Source organism: Malaclemys terrapin, chromosome 1 (genome assembly GCF_027887155.1).
Source record: "Malaclemys terrapin pileata isolate rMalTer1 chromosome 1, rMalTer1.hap1, whole genome shotgun sequence".
Classification (NCBI taxonomy): Eukaryota; Metazoa; Chordata; order Testudines; family Emydidae; genus Malaclemys; species Malaclemys terrapin.
In genome coordinates this window covers 3683044-3706027 of record NC_071505.1, presented here as the reverse complement: position 1 = coordinate 3706027, position 22984 = coordinate 3683044, and the positions used below count along the sequence as shown (strand labels likewise).

The 22984-nt window shown below is 53.8% G+C and overlaps 1 protein-coding gene across 4 annotated transcripts; it reads right to left on the bottom strand.

The window, feature by feature from the left end:
* Positions 1-3384: 3384 nt before the first annotated feature.
* On the bottom strand, positions 3385-18085 carry ODF3B (outer dense fiber of sperm tails 3B). 4 transcript variants are annotated; one of them, XM_054008682.1, is made up of 8 exons: positions 18010-18083; positions 15344-15494; positions 14598-14732; positions 13907-14110; positions 11274-11375; positions 7277-7398; positions 6720-6860; positions 3385-6133 (listed from the first exon to the last, which is right to left on the bottom strand). In XM_054008682.1, exons 3-8 carry the CDS (start codon positions 14704-14706, stop codon positions 6053-6055), a joined length of 759 nt encoding a protein of 252 aa, XP_053864657.1. In that variant the 5' UTR covers positions 14707-14732; positions 15344-15494; positions 18010-18083; the 3' UTR covers positions 3385-6052. The 4 variants fall into 4 exon arrangements, with proteins under 4 accessions (XP_053864657.1, XP_053864810.1, XP_053864898.1 ...); XM_054008835.1 differs by having other exon boundaries at positions 14602-14732; XM_054008923.1 differs by lacking the exon at positions 15344-15494 and having other exon boundaries at positions 14602-14732; positions 18010-18085.
* Between the last annotated feature and the right edge of the window lie 4899 nt (positions 18086-22984).

Sequence of the window (22984 nt, the reverse complement as noted above, 5' to 3'; positions counted from 1 at the left end):
AGTTTGGCTAAAAACAAACATTCAAAGTGTACAATTAAAATAAAAGAAATTACTTTTCCCTCCCAGTTTCCCCTGTAATTAACATTCCCCAGGCTTCCCTGCTGGAGGTTGTAACAATGTCACTGACCTGTCCCCCCTCCCAGAGCCAGCACCCCACACCTCCTCCTGCACCCCAACCCCCTGCCCCAGGCTCAACCCCCACTGTGAACCCCTCAGCCCCAGACCAGAGCCCGCACCCTTCCCAAATCCCAACCCCAGCCTGGTGAAAGTGAGTGAGGGTGGGGGAACAACGGGGGAGGGGGATGGAGTGAGCGGGCCTGGGCTTTGGGGAAGGGGTTGCCCTTAAATTCAAAATGTGATCTTCGGCATAAAAAGGTTGGAGATCACTGGGTTAGATATTAGGAAAAAACTAACTCTACAGGTAGTTAAGATGTGGAATAGTGGCTACAGCTTTATTCACCATTTTTAGCAGATTAGTTTTTCCCCAGACTAATCTTGACAGACTGAGGTGCAAATTCCATGTCTGTAGTGTTTCAAAAGTCATGGGAATGATGTGGAGGAAAGCAGATAAAGGCTGCTCCCTATCACCCACAAACTAATGGATTCGCAGAAAGATTTAATGGAACTTTAAAAGCTATGCTAAGAACGTACGTCACCAGGCATGAGGATGATTGGGACGTTTTACTTCATTATTTGTTCAATGCAGACAGAAGTGTTCCCACAGAATCTACTGGCTTTGCCCCTTTTGATCTCCTGTCCGGGAAGCAGGTTAGGGGAGCCTTAGATTTGATTGGAGGCTCTGGGGAGGGCAGTACTGAGGAAAGAGGACAGCCTGTAGGGGAGTATGTCACTCGTATTAAGGAGAATTGACAGGTAATGAGGAAATGAGGGAAACTGACCCTTGAAAAAAGTCGAGGAACTAAAGACGTTTGGTATGATCGGTGCACCGGAGAAAAGTCGTTTGACACGGCTGATTTGGTGTTAGTGCTGACCCCAGTGATGGGGGGAAAAAGGCAGGATGATTGGGAAGGACCGTTTAAGGAGGTTGAAGGGGCGAATGCCATCACATCTGATGTAAGGAAGCCCAGCAGCAGAGGAACGGTGCAAACTGTGCACATCAATAGATTAAAACTTACTCTGAAAGGGAGACGGCAGTAAATTTGATTTGTTGTGCTGATGAAGAAACCTTCTGTGTCCCTTGAATGGATTTGGTCAGGGAGAGCAGGGCAGGGAATCCCCTGGAAAGCACCGAGGATAGGCAATAGCGTAGCTGGGGGGGTGCAGGGGAAGTAGCTGCTTCCCCTCAGCACATTTTCCAAAAGTGGCACCTTAGTTAGGGGTTACCATGGCGCCAGCGGGCGCGGCCCACGCTCTGCTCTGAAGCTTGCCCTGCCGGGCCGGCAGAGTGAGGGCAGTGGCAACAGTGAAGTTTCCTGGGCATGCTCAGTTCGTGTGAGCATACTCAGTACACCCAAAGTCACCCAAAGTAGGGAATTGGGAGCAGGAGCTGTTTGTGTCCTTACCCTGGCACTGGGCTCCTGCAGCCGGGGGGGGGGGGGGCGGCACGGCCGGAGGAGCCATGGGGGGGGGGTGTGGCATGGCACTGCCAGAGGAGCCATGGGGGGGGCGGCATGGCCAGAGGAGCGAGGGGGGCACAGCATGGCAGCCTGCATCGCGGCCGGAGGAGCCATGGGGGGGGACCGCGGGGCAGCACAGCACGGCCGGAGGAGCCGGGGGGGGGGGGGGCGCGGTGCAGCCGAAGGAGCCAGCCAATGGTGGGGGCACGGAGCGGTCGAAGGAGCGAAGGGGGCGTGAACAGAGGAGGAGCCAAGGGGGCAAGGCCAGAGGAGGAGCCAAGGGGGGGGGGAGCCTTTCTAATGTTTGCTCCCCCTGCTCTTGGAACCTGGCTACGCCACTGAGTATAGGGAGGGTTTAAATCCCCCCCAAAGCAGGAAACGCCGGCCCTTTCAAAGCACCACAAACAGGTATTTTCCTTGCCAGGTTTAACTGCCAAGATTGCACACGCCCTGCAAACCTCAGGGCCCCACCCTGCTCCTAGCAGAGCATCCCCGGCTGAAGGGGAAATGCAGAAACAAGTTCAGGAGGAGGTGGAAAGCGTGCGTGAAACGGGGGTAATCACTGAGTCAAAAAGCCCCTGGGCATCTCCTATTGTAATGGTACCTAAACAGGACAAAGCCATGAGAGTGTGACAGACCCAGGGCACAGTCTAGACTAGTGAGTAGCTGTGTCACCCTGGCTCTAACCTGGGGTGCCCGGCACACTGCTCTGCTTCTGTAGCCTCCAGTCCTGGACTGCTCACCAACAGGCTCCAGCACGTCAGCCGCTTCCAGCTTGGTCTGTGTGTGATCTGCAGCCAGGCACAGCTCAGCTCTTACCAGCCTTGTTCATACTGCAGGGTGACGCCAACACAGCCCCAGTCTTATATTTCCCCACAGAAATGGATGTCCTGTACTGCTGAGCCCTCTCGTGGACAATACAAGCTTAATGTGCAGCAGGAGAGATTTAGGTGAGATATTAGGACAAATCTGCTAGCTATAAGGATACTTGAGTATTGGAACAAACTTCCAAGGGAAACCCTACCAAACCACCCTCCTTTGGTACAGCTACACAGGACTGAAGGTCCAACTCCAGACTGATGCCCTGGAGCACAGAGCTGCAGGAATATGAAATGGAAATTGTCCATACTAAAGGCAAAGAAAAGGTGGTGGCAGATGCACTGTCTGGGCAAGAGGGTTCCAAGCTGATGTATATGGATTAGCCAGTGGAGAGTCAACAGAGTCAGGGTAAGGGGTGAGGTGTGACCCAGGACCCTCAGCAGGCACAGAGTTGCATGGCATTTTACAGGGATATCCTGGGTCTGAGGCATACAGGTTAAGTTTACAAAGGGTGGCATGTGAGGGCTCTGCCCAGAGCCAAGAGCCCGCTGGTCATCATAATTGTTGTGAAGCGTACAGACAGATAATGTTTAGTTATCTGATAATTACACAGATACTTATGTATCTGTACTGGAAATCATGTGCTTAAGGTCTGGGAGTTAAGGCAGGTCTCAAAAAAAGATGAACATGCTCCTGTCAGGCAGGAGGGAAGAGACCTGTCTCTCTCTCACTCTCAAGTTGGTCTTGTGTGTATTGGGTATTGTCCGCTTCACAAAGGAGGCTTCTCCACAGACGGAGCCGAATTCTAATCAAGAGCTTGTGAAATCATCAAGAAAGAGGCACACAGGGGAAAAAAACAACCAACCAGCAGGGCAGCACCCTGTTAATGAGTAAAGACAATGGAGCATTGGAGCATCCCTGGGGGGCAGAGGTTTCCTCTCCCTCACCCTGCACCTTCACGGAGGAGACAAGCTGATAGAGTGGTTTCCCTCATGAAAAACGGAGCACAGCTAGGCCTGGCTGCAAAACACTGCAAGGACTTTGGGTGAGCGTTAGTTAAATACGTCCAGGTTTTAAAATGCGGGTTCTGCTTTTATTTTATATGTAACCATTTGTTTCCAGTATTTCTATTTGCTACCATTTGAATCTGTTTGTTAAATAAACTCTGCTTGTTTTCACTCTAAACATGCCTATGGGCTGTGTGTGAAGCGGTGCCGAGCTCTCAGGTGGAGCTGGTAAGGTGGGCTGGGCTGTTCCTTCGGGAGCAGTGAATCTTGCGAGTGTCCAGTGGAGCAGGGCTGGATGCTCCAGGGAGCCCCTCGGAGGGCTCGGGGGTTGAAGTGTCTTATAGCGAGAGACTAAGGAAACTTGTCCGCTTTAGTTTATCCAAGGGTAGGTTAAGAGGGGACTTGACCATGGTCTACAATTACCTACAGGGGGAAGAGATTTCTGACTGTCGACAGTTCTTTAAGCTGGCAGACAAAGGAGGAACCTGAAGGTAGACAAATTCAGACTAGAAATAAGATGCCATGTTTTACAGTGAGGGTAATTCACCATTGGAACATCTGACCTAGGGACACAGTGGGTCAAACCTGGATGCCTTTCTAAAGGATCTGCACTAGCTTAATCAGGAGTTCTGGGCGTGAGGCAGAAACGACTGCATGAGGTTCCCTAGCGTGTGTTAGGTGGGAGATCAGGCTGGGTCATCAGAACGGTCCCTTCTGGCCTTAATATCTCTGACTCTATGGGGCTGGTGAATTGTGTCCCAGGGAAGGGGTGGGAGTTCGCTCACTTGCGATATTTACAACTTAGACTGAAACAACGCTCCAGACAGAGCTGTCAGCTTACTAACATATGGGCCTATGTTACCCCACTACTTAGTGAGCCAGAGCAGGTTCTCCCTCCCCAGAACCCTCTAGGGTGGTTTGTGCCTCACTTGGAGCTTGTTTTTGTGTTCAATTTCCCTACAGGGATGGGGATGTAGTTATTGTAACCACATCTGGGTATAAATATATAGTGTCTGTAATGAACTAGCTAGTGTGTAAAAAGAACAGGAGTACTTGTGGCACCTTAGAGACTAACAAATTTATTAGAGCATAAGCTTTCGTGGACTACAGCCCACTTCTTCGGATGCATTGTTAGTCTCTAAGGTGCCACAAGGACTCCTGTTCTTTTTGCGGATACAGACTAACACGGCTGCTACTCTGAAACCTAGCTAGTGTGTGACACAGAGAACGATAGAGAGAGCACTGCCCTCTAATGGACAGAATCAGCATTGCACAATGGTGTATGGTGAGCCCATTACAGGGACAGCTCCTGTCACTCAAGTGGGTGGGGTCTGTGTTTTTGGAGCAGGAGGATCCAATTTCTATCTGGAGTGATCTCAGCATGAGCCCAGACCAGGCAGCATATTGCAGTGGGATCCTTCCCCTGACACAAGGAAGACAGAAAAGGTTCAGCAAATGGAAACCAGAGCGGGACAGGGAGTCGCGAATGGGGCTCAGCAGAAGCAACTTGGGGAACACTCAGCTCTGGGCCTCTCATCCCAACGCAGGCAGGGGCCCTCTCTGCACAGCTCCAGGGAGAGCCCAGCTTGTGCTCAGCTCCAGGGATCTGAGCGCCAGAAAGATGTCAACACCGTGGAGGGAACTCAAATAAGAGCAGCTACACTGCTGAGGGGCCGGGGGCCACTGAGTTGTGGGGCGGGGAGGGGGGGAAGCTGAAAGCACTACCCCTGCTGAGGCTGGCTAAGGGACAGCCAAGGGGCAGCAGGAGAACAGGGAGAGGAATCAGCATGATAAAGGGGGTGTGATATGGAGGAGTGGGCTCAAACTGAGCAAAGGGAAATTAGGCCAAGGATCTGGAAAGATGCCCTGGAAGAGAGATGGGTGGGGAGAGGGAACTGGCCAGCCAGGGGACGGGTGGGAAGCCCATTCCTAGACTGAACAAAGCCCTGGACAATAGCTTGTAGCTGATGGTGGCAGCGACCTGTACTCAGAGAGGGACAATCCCAGGGGCTGATGGGGAAACATGAGGGCATAGAGCAGTCTAAATGAGACCCTTCCACCTCCTCACTGGCAGGCAGAAAGCGCTGGGCAAGGATCCAGCAATTGTTAACCAGAGGCCCAGGAGAGAAGCCAAGAGCGAGGGGCATTGGTGGGCTGGGCTGCATTGCATGAGAACCAGTTGCTGCACTAGGTCTCCTAGCACCGAAGGGGACCACGGAGAGGAGAGCGCGGGCGCGTTGGCCACCCCGGTGTCTGCCGCTGTTACTGGATCTCTCCCAGGAGTGAAAGTCAGAACGTGAGGGGGGCCCCCGAGCTACTGGGGCTAGTGCAAATCAGTCTGGTCTGTCGGGGGTGCTGCAGCCAGCCTGACCTCGCCTCACCCCCTTTCCACACACCCCCTGGAGCTCAGCACTCACACAATGGCCTGCTCCGGTTCCTCTGTCTGGCCGCTGCTGAACGGCCCAAAGGAGCCAGGCCCAAGCTCCCCGGGTCTCCCTGGGCCTGAGGAGCTGGGGGCTGACTCGCCAAAAGCGACTGGACAGAGTGTTAAGTCAGCAAAAATTTTCAAATGCACAATTCTTGTCCAGCCCGTCCCTCTCTCTAACGCCCGCGACCAGCTGCTCCCTCTGCTCCTCCGACCATGCTCGCTTAATCCACCACGTCCACAATGAGGGGTGCCAGGTAGTCGGAGTGGCGGATCCCAAAGGTCTGGCCACGCTGCTGGACGTACTGCAGGGAGAGGGAGCAAAACACTGCAGGATCAGTGCATTAGATCTCAGCTCCTCCCCCCAGCACCCGCTGTAACCCTGCAGAGACCCTGACTTCCACGTTATAAACACACACGCCCCCCGCTTCAGATCTCAACGCTCCCCCACAACTACAATCCTGCCTGAGACCTTAGCTCCCCCACTACATGCGCGCGCACACACACAAACACACACACACACACACACTGCATCACCCCCCCACCACACACACACTGTATCACCGCCCTGCACACACACACACTGCATCACCCCCGCAACACACAGTGCAGCACCCCCCACGCACACACACACTGTATCACCCTCCGCACCCACACACACTGCATCATCTCCCCCCACACTGCATCACCCCCCCTCCCACACACACTGTATCACTGCCCCACATACACACTCACTGCATCACCCTCCCCCCTCCCCACTGTTCTCTGCCAGGGAAATCTCTCCATGAGCTCTCCAGTCTCTCCGCCAGCCAACACGTACGCAACACGTCCCTGCCACAACAGCTCTTGTGAGCCTATGTGTGTATGTGTGTGTCCTGGCCCCCTCCTCACCTTCTCCGGGCTGTGTGCCCCAGGCCCTGGTTTCTGCGTGTTATCCCCAGGAAGCATGTTGCGGGCAAGCATGCTGTATTGGGGGGCCCGGGTCTTGAACACGCTGGGGTCCACCACACGATAGTTACAGGGCCCTGGCGTCTGCACACAAGGAGAGCGGAGCTCAGTTGCCAACAGGCCACTCCCAGGGCCCTCCCCCCAAAGTAGGCCGAGCCGCAACCCAGCTGTCATTCTGACCCCCCATACCCCATCACCAGGCATGTCCCCCATCCCGGGCCGGCTCCAGGCACCAGCTTACCAAGCAGGTGCTTGGGGCGGCCACTTCAGAGAGGGGCGGCACGTCCAGCTGTTCGGCGACCATTCGGCGGACGGTCCCTCACTCCTGCTCGGAGCGAAGAACCTTCCGCCGAATTGCTGCCGCAGATCGTGATCGCGGTTTTTTTGTTTGTTTGGCTGCTTGGGGCGGCCAAAACCCTGGAGCCGGCCCTGCCCCCATCCCCCTTTCCTCACCCCCTTCCACCTGAGTACCCCCCCCCAGCTCCGCTGCTGCCTCTCACCTTGCTCAGGTCCTCATAGAAACTGCCGACCAAGCTGCGCCCCAGGAGGGAATAGTTTGGGGCAGAGCTCTTGTTGACGACCTTGGGCCCAATCATTGGGGGGAGCCCGTAGGCGGCAGGCCCTGGGATGGGGGAAGAGGAGGTCAGTAGGGGTCAGAATTGCCATTCAAACACCACTGTGGACAAATCAGAAATCTGACAGGGCAGCTCCGGGGCATGGGCGGAGGGCAGGGCAGGAGTGAGGAGAAACTGTGGAGGGGCAGAGCTCGGGGGGTGAGGGCAGAAGGGAATGGGGTGGGGGAGGGCAGCAGTGAGGTGAGACTGGGGAGGGGCAGGGCTTGGGGGGGGGTGACGGCAGAAGGGAATGGGGTGGGGGAGGGGAGGGCATCAGTGAGGTGAGACTGGGGAGGGGCAGGGCTCGGGGGGGTTTAGGGCAGAAGGGAATGGGGTGGGGGAGGGCAGGAGTGAGGTGAGACAGGGAGGTGTAGCCTATAGGACTAACCTGCTTGCTTGCATCTATCTATCTTTTCTTATAGTTTAAGTATTTGATGTATTGTAATAGGTTTATAAATTTATATTAAGGTAAGTTCAGCTGTAATGCAAAAAACCTAAAGGTCGTATCCTGTATGTTAAGCTAAGGCAAAGTTAGCATATCTATATTAAAACCTTTTACTCAAAAAGTAAAGTTAATCTATACCTTGTTACCTAAATAAATAAGTACCCACGCCTATGTCTATAATCTTTTATCTATATCAATAATCAATATAAAATGGCATAGGGGTTTTTTCAATGTTGTACCCACAAACTTAACAGGTACACCACAAGGAAACTTATGTGCGTATGTACATGTCATCAATACGCACAAACATACTAGCCTATGGGGTAAGCGTACCCTACCATTTTGTGGGTAAAAAGTAAAATTTGGGCATAATTTTTTCCCCCAGCACTTGTGCCTTATAAAAGAGGTAACACACCTCGCTAAAGCACTCCACTCTATCATTCTCATTTCCATTGTATTTCTACTCTCTCTCTATCTATTCTATCTACAATAACTACTACTATTAGTAGGCTATACTTGTTCTTCTCAAACTTTAAGTTTCAAAAAACCGAGGCTAAGCTTGCTTTCCCTAAGTTTTATTTTTAGTTTGTTTATCAGGTTTTAATTTTAATTTTAAGTTAGTCAAGTAAACCCTAATTTAGTTTTAATAGCTCTTAGCATTAGCTTTTCCTAAGCCCTGCATCCCTCACTCAAAAATTAAAAAACCTAAAGTGCAAGGCTGGTCCTGTGTCTCTTACCACCAGGTTTTCAAAAAAGGGTGTAAGTATATTAACCAGAGTTTTGTAGCATATAATACTATATTATCATATGTATCTTTTAAATAGCAGTAATGCAAGTGTAACTTTGTAACTCTAATTACACTGCTCTACAGCCAAACTGCTTCTGAAATAAATGTAGTCAAACTTTACTAATTCTGGGTCACTGAGATCGAAAATGATGCTTAAAATTGTTGATTGGCTCTAGTTTTCAAGATATGCTATTGGGTCAGTATATACGACCCTTGACTTGGGAATGGCGGAGGATAAGTGAGTTATAAAGGGAAGGGATCTCAATTTAAACCAGAAATGACTAAAATACATCTTTGCCTGGATCTATGAATAAATCTATGACTGGGTTTGGACAGTACTTGCTTTTTAGGCAAAACAATGAATGATGCAATCTGAAGCTGGTATTGCATCATACATGATATGAATTGCATGATGTTATTCCTAGAAGTCATGGATGATGCAATCATAACGAAGCTTACATCACTCTGCTGAACAAATTGCCCTATATCAGCTCTAGAAATCATACAGTGTCGTGCTCTCTTATTTCTCAGTGTTTGATTCTGCAAAGGGACACATTTCTGTTTAGCCAAAGTGAGCAGAGATGCCTCGTACTTGTGTGAACAGTGCAGATAACTTCTGCTATGTTTGTGGTGAAGTGGCTTTTGCACCACAAAAGCGCAGTATAACCACTATGGTTAAGAAAGCCTATCACCTTAATTTTGGCTGCAAAATTGGAGATCAGGACAAGAGGTGGGCCCCACACAGATGCTGCAACACTTGTGCAACAAATCTTCGCCAGTGGTTGAACAGGAAAAGGAAATCTATGCCTTTTGCAGTGCCAATGATTTGGAGAGAGCCGACAGATCATACCAGCAATTGTTACTTCTGCATGGTGCCTCCAGTTGGGAAAGGCAGAAGTAGGTGAGACTGGGGAGGGGCAGGGCTCGGGGGGGAGGGCAGAAGGAAACAGGGTGGGATGGGTGGAGGTGTGAGGCGACACTGAAGAGGGGCAGGGGGCGGGGGCGGGGCAATGGTAGCTGTGAGGCTGTGGGAGCACTTCACTCCCATCCTGGGCAAGGCCAGCCCTGCTCTCTCCCATTGCTGTTGCCCGCCCCCTGGCACTCAGGCTTGGCACAGCTGCTGCTCTGCCATGACTCGGTGCAAGGAGTGGCAGCGCCACTTAGGTTCCTTTCCCCTGATTGCCGGGGCCCCCCCGAGATGGGGACCCTGGACTCGATCAGCGGCAGCACCAAAGCCTATGGGACTAAGGAGCCTGCAGGACTGCCTGCTGCTCCTGGAGGGGCAGGAACGGTCTCTACCACGAATCGGCATGAGTCCCTGCTCTGAGAGCCCCATCCACCTGGGCCTTAGTCCTCTGAAACACCCCCTCACAAGCCTCCGCAGCCAGCCTGTCTCCGCTCTCCTAGCAGGGCGAGCTTTGCGCTGGCATCAAGGGCACGGCGTCCAGAGCAAGGGAGTCCCCAGCAGAGAGCTGGGCCTGTGCACGGCTCTGGGAGCAGGGTGACTCGCCCCTTTCCAGTGACGTCAGCGGGGAACCTCCCAACTGACGCCAGACCCTGACCCCCACCCTAAATCCTGGCCTGGCGCTCTGTCACCAAGGGCTTGGATTCTGGTGCGCCCAGCCGGGCGCACAGGGCCCAGGAAGGTAAATACTCTCCTCTGTTATGCGACCCCCGAGCATGCTCTAATAAATGTGTTATTCTCTAAGGTGCCACAAGTACTCCTGTTCTTTTTGAGGATACAAACTAACAAGGCTGCTACCCTGAAAACTTCCCTCTGAGGTGCTGCTAGGTCCCATCCCCAAACCACCAGGGCTGCGAGTGGGATCTCAGTCCCTGTAGCTGTCGAGGACACCCCCCACATATGTGTCGTTCATTGCGCTCCAGCTGGCCCTGGCGAGGGCACTAGGGAGTTGAGTTGCTGCCCCTCAAGTCCAGGTCTCCCCACTGAAAGGTGCATTGGTTCTCACCTCTCTTCCCTTTAGGTCTGGAAGCTGCCCCCTCCCACACTGTCCCCAGGCCGGACGTTCCAGGTGGGGGAAGCTGCTATTAGATGGTTATGATTGCACTGCCCCCCGTGAGCAACCGGGGGAGCGCAGGGCCGTGGGTGGGGAGCGATCATTATCCCTCTGCTGTACCGTTCAGACCCCTGAACCAGGCCCCTCTCCTGGAGGGTATCTCAGTGCAGAAGTGTGCTAGAGAGAAGCTGAGCAGTCGGGGGGCGAGGGGTGATCACAAACAGATCCAGTGCCCGTCCTGCAATAGGCTTGGCAGAATCGTCTCCTCCAGTGGCTCTGGCCTCTGTTCAGCATTCAGTAGCAGTTGCCAGGATCCGGGGTCCGCTCGCACCCCGAACCAGTGGGTTGATCCCCCGCTCACAGTCTCTTGCCACCCTGCCCAGTAGCACCTGCTTTGGCTAAGAGGCTGGAAAAGCAGTGAACTGGCTCTAGGGTCTCTGGGCGTGGAGATGGGCACGTGCTGGAGCCAGGGCTTCCGGGAACGGGAAGGGGAGAATGGGGACAAATCCAGACAAACGTCTGAGCCATTGGGCACTGATTTGCGCCTGGGAACCTCGAGGAGTTTGGCCAGTGGTGCAGTGGAGCGGGGGGAGCAGGAGCTAGGTCAGAGCCCAGCCCCATGGGCTCTCCTACCTGGAGTCTGGTCATTCGCAAACTCCTTCGTACGTGAGGCGAGCGAGTAGATGGGCGCGGAGCGATAGGCCCATTTCCCTGCCTTCTCTGGGGAATATCGACCTGAAACAAAGAGGGAGGATAATATTGGAGCATAGACAGGAAGGGCACGCTCCATACCCCACTGATTGGCACACCGTGGACTGAAGCAGCTGGGAGCTCACAGATAGCCAGCGCTCCAGTCCTATGCCCTACAGCACCCCCTGCTGGCAGAGGCTGAGGCCGGAGTAGCTGGGAGCTGCCCCCACAGCCAGCACTCCTGCCCTGCTCCCCACAGTGCCCCCTGCTGGGAAAGGCCAGGGCTGGAGCAGCTGGGAGCTGCCACACAGCTAGTTCTCCTGTGCTGCTCCCTACAGCACCTCCTTCTGGGAGAGGGTGGGACTAGAGTAACTAAGAGCTCCCCCCCATCTAGCGCTCCTGCCGGGCTCCCTGCACAGTACATGCAAGTCTGCAAATATCAGAAGTGTGTGAAGCCCAGGAAAGAGAGGGATTAGCAAGGAGGATACACAAAGGGGAAGGGGAATCAGGAGGAATGGGATAGAATGAACAAGAAGGGAATTTAGGCTGACGCTCAGGATCAGTCCTTGGCAGTGATATCTATGGGGCAGGTGCCATTGTAAATAAGAAGCGGGCAGCATTATCTCCTGCAAATGTAAACAAACTTGTTTTTCTGAGTGATTGGCTGAAGTAGGACCGAGTGGACTTGTAAGCGCTAAAGTTTTACATTGTTTTTGAATGCTGTTATTTTTTTGTACATAATTCTACATTTGTAAATTCAACTTTCATGATAAAGAGACTGCACTACAGTACTTGTATGAGGTGAATTGAACAATACTATTTCTTTTGTTTTTTTAGAGTACAAATATTTGTAATCAAAAATACATATAAAGAGAGCACTGTACACTTTGTATTCTGTGTGTAATTGAAATCAATATATTTGAAAATGTAGAAAACATCCAAAAATATTTAAATCAGTGGTATTATATTATTGTTTAACAGTGTGATTAATCACATGATTAATCGTGATTAATTTTTTAATCATGCGATTAACTGTGATTAATGTTTTAATCGCTTGACAGCCCTAATCTTTTTCTCTTTAGACGCTATGACCAGAACTGCACACAGTATTCAAGGTGTGAGTGTACTATGGATTTATATAGTGGCACTAGGATATTTTCTGTCTTTTCTGTCCCTTTCCTAATGGTTCCTTATCTTGTTAGCTTTTCTGACTGCCACTGCATATTGAACAGATGTTTTCAGAGAACTCTCCACAGCGACTCCAAGATCTCTATCTTGAGTGGTAACAGCTAATTTAGACCCCATCATTTTGCAAGTATAGTTGGAATCATGTTTTCCAATGTGCATTACTTTGCATTTATCAACATGGAATTTCAATTGCCATTTTGTTGCACAGTTTTGTGAGATCCTTTTGTAACTCTGTCATCAGCTTTGGACTTAACTACCTTGAGTAATTTTGTATCATCTGCAAACTTTCCCACCACACTGTTTACCCCTTTTCCAAATCATCTGTGAATATGCTGAACAGCACAGATCCCAATACAGATCCTTGGGGGACCTCGCTACTTACCTCTCTCCACCATGAAAACTGACCATTTATCCCTACCCTTTGTTTCCTATCTTTTAACCAGTTACTGATCCGTGAGAGAACCTCCCCTTTTATCTGTCTTACTTTGCTTAAGAGCCTTTGGGGTGGGACCTTTTCAAAGGCTTTCTGAAAGTCCAAGTACACTATAGCCACTGGATTACCCTTATCCATATGTTTGTAGGCCCCCTCAGATAACTCTAATAGATTGGAGAGGCATGATTTCCCTTTACCAAAGCTGTGTTGACTCTTCCCCATCAAATCATGTTCATCGCTATGTCTGATCATTCTGTTCTTTACCACAGTTTCAACCAATCTGGCTGCGCTTGAAGTCAGGTTTACCAGCCTATAGTTGCCAGGATTGCCCATGGAAACTTTTTTTAAAAAAATCGGCTTTACAGGGAGCTCCAGGGCCACCCGGGGGGCGGGGCAAGTGGGGCAATGTGCCCCAGGCCCCGGGCCCTGCAGGGGCCTCCATGAGAGTTTTCAGGGCCCCCTACAAGAGTTTTTGGCAGGTCTTCGGTGGCAGGTCCTTCAGTGCCGCCAAACATACCCGGAGCGAAGACCCAGAGCTTCTTCTGCTCTGGGTCTTCGGCGGCAGTTTGGCACCAGGTCCTTCACTCGCTCCGGATCTTCAGCGGCGAGGGTTCCTTCTGCTCTGGGTCTTCGGCGGCAGTTCAGCGGCTGGTCCTTCACTCACTCCGGGACCCACCACCGACGTGCCCCGAAGACCCGGAGCAGAAGGACCCCCGCCGCCGAAGACCTCAGGCCCCCTGAATCCTCTGAGCGGCCTTGGGGAGCTCTATCACTCAGGACAAACACACCTGGATTGTACAGAGCCCTGGAGCATGGACTGGAAGCAACAACCCTGTGCTGATATTTTCCATCACAGACATCAAATCACACACACACACACACACACACACACACATATCAAGCCGCACCCACATAGCTTGGCTATATACAGCAAGTGAGAAGGGGACAGACTGACCTGGCCCGGGGGTCAGGAAGGGCATCAGATCCCTGGGACGGCCATAGATGGAGTAGGCAGGGTTACCATCTTTGCCCTTCATGGTCATCTTGGCTGGCACCATGTACTTGGGCCCCGGGGAGCACTCATCCTGCAGATGGAGGCGGCGGATGCCGAAGCTGTACGCAGGGGCTCGATAGCGGGAGGGGTCGTGAAGGGGGTAACCTGCAACAGAAAGGAGAGATACAGCCAGGGCACAGAGGGCCTGGGCCAGATAGTGAGAGCTCCCAAGCCCAGCCCTGAAGGGAGCGTGGGGCATGGCAGAGCTGTCTCCACACAGGCCACTGGGGCAGGCATGGACCCCAGCCCAGACCTGAGAAGGGCAAGGGGAGGGGAGAGCTCCCTCAGCACAGGTCTTATTGTGCAGGAAAAGCAGCGAGTGGGGGAGAAGTGAGAGATCCCTTGGTGCAAGGGGGCAAGGTGGGGGGTGCCCTTGGGGCGAGCTCGGAGTGGGTGAGCAGCCCCATTCGGCTGCGGGTGGAGAGCGCCCCCAAAGCAGAGCATTGGGCATGTGCATGGAGCTGCCAGCTGGCCCTTGTGTCCCTCTCTCCATGATGCTGGTGGGGAGCCCCGGCCCACCCCTCCTCACAGACCCTGGGGGGGCTCCTATTCCCGCTGGCCTGGCCGGCTCCTCGCTGATGCTCTCTCTCACCTACGTTTGTGGGGAGCCCGTACTTGGGTCCGGGACTGCTGTAGAGAGCAGCGATGGGCCCTCTGGGCCGGTGGGGTCTCCATGTTCCCACCCAGACGTCAGCAGACATGCTGGATTCCCGGTGTTTTCCCACAGCTGGTAAGGAGACAGAGAGCCCCGGTTAGGGAGAGGGCTGGAGAGCAGCAACAGCCCTTTGCCCCCACAGGTGGGAATGGGGCCCCCAAGCCTACTTGATGCCCATCCCTCTGCAATACTCAGGTTGCCCTGTCACACTCCAGTAGGGGGCAGCAGCACACCTACAGCTAATAATGGTCTACTGGTTAGAGCAGGGGACGGGACGTCAGGCAACCTGGGATCTCTTCCCAGCTTTTCCAGCCTCTCTGCATGGCCTTGGGCAGATTGCTTTACCTCAGGGTGCCTCTGTACAATGGGGACATTGTCTTTGGATGGCTGTTTGAGATGCTCGGATGAATGGTTCCCTGCACCAGGATCGTTATTTTTCATCAATCGGAAGAGAGAACTGCTATGGGAATGGCCCCATCACACTTCGGCCGGGGGAGGGCAGCACGCACACAGCTCACCGAGAGAATCAGCTTTAGCCAGAGGACCCAACACACTGTAGCAGGGGCAGCAGCACCCATACTTCAGGAGTCCTGTCCCCCAGGTCCTGACCCCAGGGGCTAGTGCAGAATTGGTGGGCAGACCTGGGATCTCACTAAGGTGACACAATCATCCTTGTCCCACACCTGCGCTCTGCTCTAGCTCAGGAATTCTCCTTTGGAGATGAAGTTTTCTCTGCCGGGTGTCCGGTCCTAAAGAGGAATCGGTTGGGAAGTTGCCGCTGTTCCTGAGTCACTGGGTCTGCAGAAGCAGTCGCTCCGTTGCAGGAGAGATTGCCTGTTGGATTGGAGCACATCAAGGAAGGATCCTACTTTTTCTCTGCCTTTTTTGTCCCCGTTCGAGGCTCTCTGGACTGCTCCTACCATTCCCAGTGGTGCATTAGAGACCACCCCCCTAGGGAGACCTGTGCCGGCACACAGAGGTAAAGGCACTTGTGCAGTGAGATGCCACGCTGGGATACAGCACTAGAGCTCAGCAGCAGGGTGGACTAGCGTGCCTCGTCTCTACTGGGCTACTGCACCCGCTCCGCACCTGACGCTCACATCCAAGGATCACACCGACTATCAGGAAGGTCTAAGGGGACGGACTGCACAAGGAGACAAGATCAGCAAGGCCAATGAGCTCTACCTGCTGGGATTTCCTGAGGCAGAGCCCTAATAAGGTTTGCCCCAAGGAGATCCTGCGTGCTCTCCCTCTCTCTTTTATCCAGTTACTATGACATCAGGGACAACAAACAGATGCTGCCCTTAAGCGGTGGGTGGAGCCAGCTTGGGTCAGCCACAGCTCAAAGGGGAAAGGGTGACTAGAGGCCAATGTCTGGGAGCTCCAGGGCTCCGATTCCGATTCCGGCAGAGGCACGAGGGAGTCCCAGCCCCAGAACGGGCAGAGAACGCACCGTTTTTCAGAGGAACAGCTGCTGCTGACCACACACCATGGCCCCTGCAGTGCTGGCTGATCGCAAGCTGCTGCTGTTGATGCAAACTTTCAGGAGAGGGTGGGGAAGAAAGGGCATGTAGCTAAAGAAGAGGCCTGGGCATCAGGACTCCCAGGTTCTCTCTCTGGTTGTGCCTCTGACTACCCGTCTACGGGCCTCAGTTTCCCAATACGTAAAAAGCAACAGAGGGTCCTGTGGCACCTTTGAGACTAACAGAAGTATGGGGAGCATAAGCTTTCGTGGGTAAGAACCTCACTTCTTCAGATGCAAGTACTATAGAAGTGAGGTTCTTACCCATGAAAGCTTATGCTCCCAATACTTCTGTTAGGCTTAAAGGTGCCACAGGACCCTCTGTTGCTTTTTACAGATTCAGACTAACACGGCTCCCCCTCTGATACCCAATACGTAAAAAGGATAATGATATTGATCCCCGGGGCTAATTCATTCATCTCTGTAAAGCACTCGGAGATCTTTGGCTGGGAGACACTAGAGAGGGAAAAGGCTCACTCTGGTATATGGGTAACGCTGGAAATACAGAGGCAGTGACCGCGAAGGGACGACCCCCAGCAGGAAAGTTACAGGGGCTGGGATCAGCACTGGGGTTGGAGAGATTTGCTCAGTACGCACTGTGTGGAGAGGAGACTCAGAAAGAGCAGCTGCTCCCGCTAGTCCCAGGAGTCCAGAGGCAGAACTGGGGGGCCCTGGGAGATCTGGGGGGGCCAGGCAGGGGTATCCCTGGGAGATCTGGGGGGTATGGGCAGGGAGCTGGGGGCCCTGAAAGATCTGGGCTGCGGGCAGGGAGCTGGGGAGCAGGACAGGGGTGTCCCCAGGAGATCTGAGGGTGCAGGCAGGAAGCTGGGGGCCCCAGGGAATGTGGGGGTTAGGGCAGGGAGCTGGGGCCCCAGGGGACATGGGGGTGCAGGCAGGGAACTGGGGGCCCCAGGAGGATCGGGGGGGTTGGGCAGGGAGCTGGGGATCCCAGAAGACATGGGGGTGCAGGCAGAGATCTGGGGCCCCAGGAGGATTGGGGGGGTGCAGGCAGGGAGCTGGGGCCCCAGGGGATGTGCGGATGCACGCAGGGAGCTGGGGCCCCAGGGGGTTGGGGGAGTGCAGGCAGGGAGCTGGGGGCCTCAAGGGGATCAGGGCATTCGGGCAGGGAGCTGGGGGCCCCAGAGGATGTGGGGGTGCAGGCAGGGAGCTGGGGCCCCAGAGGGATCGGGGGGTGCAGGCAGGGAGATGGGGGCCCCAGGGGGTCGGAGGGTGCAGGCAGGGAGATGGGAGCCGCAGACGGATCGGGGGGTGCAGGCAAGGAGATGGGGGCCCCTGGGGAATCAGGGGGTGCAGGCAGAGAGATGGGGGCCCCAGGGGGTCGGAGGGTGCAGGCAGGGAGATGGGAGCCGCAGGGGGATCGGGGGTTTGGGCAGGGAGATGGGGGCCCCTGGGGGATCAGGGGGTGCAGGCAGGGAGATGGGGGCCCAGAGGATGTAGGGGTGCAGGCAAGGAGCTGGGGCCCCAGAGGGATCAGGGGGTGCAGGCAGGGAGCTGGGGGCCCCAGAGGGATCAGGGGGTGCAGGCAGGGAGATGGGGGCCCCAGAGGGATCAGGGGGTGCAGGCAGGGAGATGGGGGCCCAGAGGATGTAGGGGTGCAGGCAAGGAGCTGGGGCCCCAGAGGGATCGGGGGGTGCAGGCAGGGAGATGGGGGCCCCTGGGGGATCAGGGGGTGCAGGCAGGGAGATGGGGGCCCCAGAGGGATCAGGGGGTGCAGGCAGGGAGGTGGGGGCCGCAGGAGGATCGGGGGTTCGGGCAGGGGTGTCCCCGGGATGGAACGCAGCGCGTCAGCTCACCCCGAACACTGACCTGGACGCGGACCCGAGAGAAGCCTGCGGCGGGGCGCAGCGGACCCGAGGGAAGCCTGCGGGGGAGGGGGGCGGCGGCCGCAGCACTGAGCCGGGAGGCGGCGGGGCTGGGATTAACCCCGCTGCCCCCCCCCCCCCCCATTGTTTACAGCGTCTCCCGGCAACCAGCCCGGTCCGCGCCGCCCCCGCCCGCTGCCTCCCGGCAACGGGGCCGGGCACCCCCGGCAGAGACCTCCCCCCCCCCGCCCGGCCCCCGCGGCCCACGTGGGGGACCCGCCCCCCAGGGATCCTCCCGGGGTCCCCAACAGCCCCCACCCCTTCGGGCTCTCGCTCTCTGCTCCCGCCCTGCTGAGCCCGCCCATCACCCTGGTATCGGCCACCTGGGGTCCCCCCCAGTGCCCAAGCCCAGCTCAGCACGGATCGGGCCCCTGGGCAAGCTGTGGGAGAGCCCCTAGGAAAGGGCTCCAGAGAGGGACTCACAAACAGGAGATCTGGGGCAGGGCTGGAGCCACAAGGCCAGCAGCTAAGCTAGGACTGGGGGCCCCTTGCCCTGCCCCCGTGAGGGGAAGGGGTTGTGCAGGAATCTTGCGGCCACGTGGAAGACAACCCCAGACAGCAACAAGCGGGGGTGGGTGCCGTGCGCCTATGTCGCCTTGTGATCACCATTCCCGCTGCCCGGTAAGGTGGCACACGAGGCGCAGAGTCACCCCTGTGTGCAGGGCAGTCCAAGCCATTGCCCTACAAACCGGAGCTGTGTAAGGCAGCCGCTGGCATGAGGCCACCACAGGTGACGGGCTCCCAGGAATCGGTTGGGCCCAGTCAGACAGCCTAACCCACAGCCGAGGGAAAAGTGCCACTCAAGTGTGGGCGCCAGTGACTGGGGGCCAGGACCGGGACTTCCCCTCCCCAGAGCAGCAGGGCCGTGGAGTTCATAGGACATGAAAAAAAGATGGACCTTAAGGTTGCCAAGTCAAGAAGTCCAAAGGTAGGAAATGCCCCTGGCACCCCAAATTCAGCCCCCTTGTGCAGGCCAAGACAGTGCACTAAGACACAGTCTTTAGTTCCATGATCATCAAATAGTGACTTTCCACAGGACCTCTGCCTCCAGGAGTCCTGCTGTTTTTTCTCCTCGCTCCTACTGGCTCCTCTCCTTTGTCCCCCCCCCCCGACAAACACTGCTACCCTTCCCCATCCCTTGGACCTGCCCCTTTTCCCCTTCTTGTACCTATTCCCCCATCGTGGTCTGGAGTGGCTTATGACTGTGAGTACTGCTGCAGGGCACATAGGTGCTGACTCTGTGAGTGCTTCGGGGCTGAAGCACCCACCAGAAGCCCCGCTATCAGCTCCTCCCCCTCCCCTCACCACCTCCTGCCTGCCAGCAGGCCCCTGTGATCAGCGCCTCCCCCCCCATGCCTCCTGCCCACCACAATTAGCTGTTTCGCGGCTTGCAGGAAGCTGGGGGGAGGAGCGAGCACGTGGCATGTTCGGGGGCGGGGGCAGAACGGGGCATGAAGAGGCAGAGCGGGGGTGGGAAGAGGCTGGGTGCGGGGGTATGGCATCGAGGGGAGGGGTGGAGTGGGGCAGGACCTGGGGAGTCGAGCACCCCCCGGCACAATGAAAGTCAGCGCCTGTGACAGGGCAGATTGTCAAAAACAGGGCAGACACTCCAAACTGGTGGTGTGTTCTATAATTAGATTCACCAAGCCAGTAACAAAGGCAAACTCCTGGACCAGTGTAACAGTTTTACCAGGGAGTCACAGACAGTCCCCTTACACCAGGGGTTAGCACACCACATTTTTAGAGGTGTCAGAATGCGGCCACCAATTCTTGCGGGTGGCTGCTCTGACAATCCTGTGTAAGGAGGGTGGGATATGCATCAGCTGTCTGTGGAGTTCCAGGCGCTCCATGGGAGCGAAGGAGCTGCCAAGGGGAGTGACCAGTGACCAAATGCGACAGCTGCCTCCACTCACAAGAGCTGCCTCCAGCTCCGTACACACCGGCCCTACATATGACCAGAAGCGCTACCCAGAGCCCCCGAGAAGGCTGGGCCGTGCAGGGCGCCAACCGCTGCTGGCAGCGCCTTGGTGCAAACACCAAGGTCGTGCATCTCATTGCCCTTGGTAACATCTATTCAGGAGCAACAGGTGGGCACTTGTCATGGAGTGTGGGGGAGTCAGGGCCCTGCACCCTCACTTCCTGCGATTCACCGGGACTCTCAGCCAGCCAGTAAAACAGAAGGTTTAGATGACAGGAACACAGTCCAAGACAGGTCTTGCAGGGACCACCTCAGTTAGGTCCATCTTGGGGAGCGGGGGGGGCAGGGAGGCCAGAGCCCCATTGGGCCAGAGCCCCATTGGGAGGCCAGAGCCCCATCTGGGCTCCCCTTCATTTTTCCAGCCAGCTCCAAACTGAAACTCCCTCCAGCCATCTCACTCAGCCTCCCCCCGGCTCCTCCCCCACTCTTTGTCCAGTTTCCCAGGCAAAGGTGTCACCTGGCTCCAACCTCCCTCCTGGGTTCTCATGTTACATGCTCAGATATCTTCCCTCAAGGAAAGTCTCCCTCCCCAGTGCAAACAGTCCCAGCAAAACTTCCCTGAAACCTTCCCAGGTCAATGCTCCCCACTCAGTATTCAAAGAACACATTAAGAACGTTTCCACTTCGTCACATCGCTGCAGGGAGGGGCCACTGCTTTCCCCACCCTTTGCCCTCTCCCCCCTTCCCTCCACACTATCCACCCAAGGCAGTCGTGACAGTTCCATAGAATTAAGTGACATTCTGTGCCTTAAAGCTGAGGGAAGGCGTTTAATGCTGCTTGGGTTAGAAGAAATCCTGGTGGGGGTGTATTTTCCACTTCAAAAATCATTCAAATTATGGCTGAAAAGCTTTGTGTAGGAGACGGGTCTTGCAGAATGCACTAGGTTGGTCAGACTTCCAATGAATCCAGTTTCATCCCACAACATTCTGATAATTGAAGAAGTTCTCCTTAACTCTGTCCATCTTGTGCTTCTTCCTTTTCTTTATTATCTGCCGTCTCTCACAAGACCCAGTTCTCTCAGCGGCTCATGGATGGAGATGCAGTACCCAATGCAGGGCCGCCCAGAAGCTTCAGGGGGCCTGAGGCAAAGAAATTTTGGGGGCCCCTTCCATAAAAAAAAGTTGCAATACTATATAATACTATATTCTCGTGGGGGCCCCTGTGGGGCCCAGGGCCTGGAGCAAATTGCCCCACTTGCACACCCCCGCCCCCGGGTGGCCCTGACCTGATGTTTCCCATTGATATCACTGTACATTGAATCTGATCAGACGGGGGTGGAGATGCAGACTCTGCAAAGAAAGATGAACTCCAAACAACGTTTTATCTAACCTGGGCTGGGTAAAGTCCCTTCCTTGAATGTGAAGTTGATGGAACTGTTCCCTTTTACACTGGCTCAGCACCTGCCCTTAAACTTTAAAATATATATAAAAGGGAAATGCAAAGCTACACTGAACAAAAATCAAAAAGCCCCAATTTTGGAGACTAGGCGTAAGGAACTGAGCACTAGAATGACATCTGAGACCCTGACATGCATTTTTACAGTGAATCTAATCTACAATATTGGAAGATCTAATGCCAGTAAAAAGTGATTACTACTATAATAATACACTTCTTTTGGCAGTAAAAAATTTGATGAGTGTTTGTGAAGTGCTTTGAAGTGCTTAGATCAGAGGAAGCCTCAGACAATCCATCCTGCAAGTTACTATTCTACCTGTTTGCCACGGAGGTAAAGGGAGGCACATTCAGGTGAAGGTCAGGCAGGGAGCGATTGGCAGAGTCAGAAATCCCAATAGTTGGGCCTACTTATGCCAAACACTACCTGTATCACCTGAACCCTACTGGACACTTCCAGATATGTCACTAACCTGAGAGTAACTCTTAGAGATGCTCATTTTGGATTTTTTTTCTTTTGGTTTGATAATTTTTGGGGGAACTTTTGGGTGAAACATCTTCTCATCTAAGTGTGTACAATAATCAACCATCAGGAGTCTTGCCATTCACTTTAACTCTCTTTATTTGTAGTTGTTGTCTCAGCGATGGGTATTTACACTGGGCCAGAATTAAATTGTCTTGTTCCAAAAAATTTTCCCGTTTGAATTCTATATTGAAATTTTTATTACTATACTGTAGATGAACAAGCTTGAAATGTACACACTTGTAATTCCTTTGGACAATTATTATCCTCATGCATAAAGAAGAGAGAAGAAACCCTGTACCTTGTTTCACAAACCTGGAAGAATTCATGACCATTGCGTTACTGTGACCCATTAGAGAGACGTGTTTCCAAGGAAATAAAAACCAGTGCATACAGAGCACCTGGTGACTTCATCCCAACAGGTGCTATGATTTAAAGCAAATTTTGTAATTATACATTGAGATTTACAAGGCTACCGCACTCATGGAAAATGGACAGGCTTGTCATTCCTTTGGAGAAGTATTATCCTCACATTTAAAGAAGACACAAATAAAGTGAATCACAGGATTAGTCCGTTTTTATTATCGATGCTGAGATCCAAGGATGCAAATATTTTGTAACCAGACATGTTACTACCCTTGTCTTGTAACACAGTGTAACAGGGATCAACCTAGACCTCAGTCTGAGGTAGGAGCAGTCAGAAGTATTGGGTTATATTTCTGTTTCTACAACTGACCCCCCCCCCCCGTGACCTTCACCTCAACATGCCATTTTTTCTTGCCCTATCAAACATAGTAAGGACGTTAAAGCTGGAAGTTCTTCAGCGTGCTCAGAACTCAAGATTTCAAAGCACCTCACAAACACTCACTGGTGTTTCACACATGCAAAGGATTGAATTCTTAGAATATTAATACATTCTTGTTGGGATTAGATACCTCTGCATTGAGTAATAGAGTCACTTAAAAAAAATGGATGCGAAGGTCTCTCATGTTATACCCTTAATCTGATCGTGATCTAAAGCCACA

What these genes read in the sequence shown, in the direction of transcription:
- ODF3B (XM_054008682.1), bottom strand. Translation starts at nt 14,706, where the DNA reads ATGTCTGCTGACGTCTGGGTGGGAACATGGAGACCCCACCGGCCCAGA. An exon ending in CGGGCTCCCCACAAACGTAG is followed by an intron (nt 14,111 to 14,597) that starts GTGAGAGAGAGC and finishes TTTCTGTTGCAG; the next exon opens with GTTACCCCCTTCACGACCCC. An exon ending in CTTCCTGACCCCCGGGCCAG is followed by an intron (nt 11,376 to 13,906) that starts GTCAGTCTGTCC and finishes TCTTTGTTTCAG; the next exon opens with GTCGATATTCCCCAGAGAAG.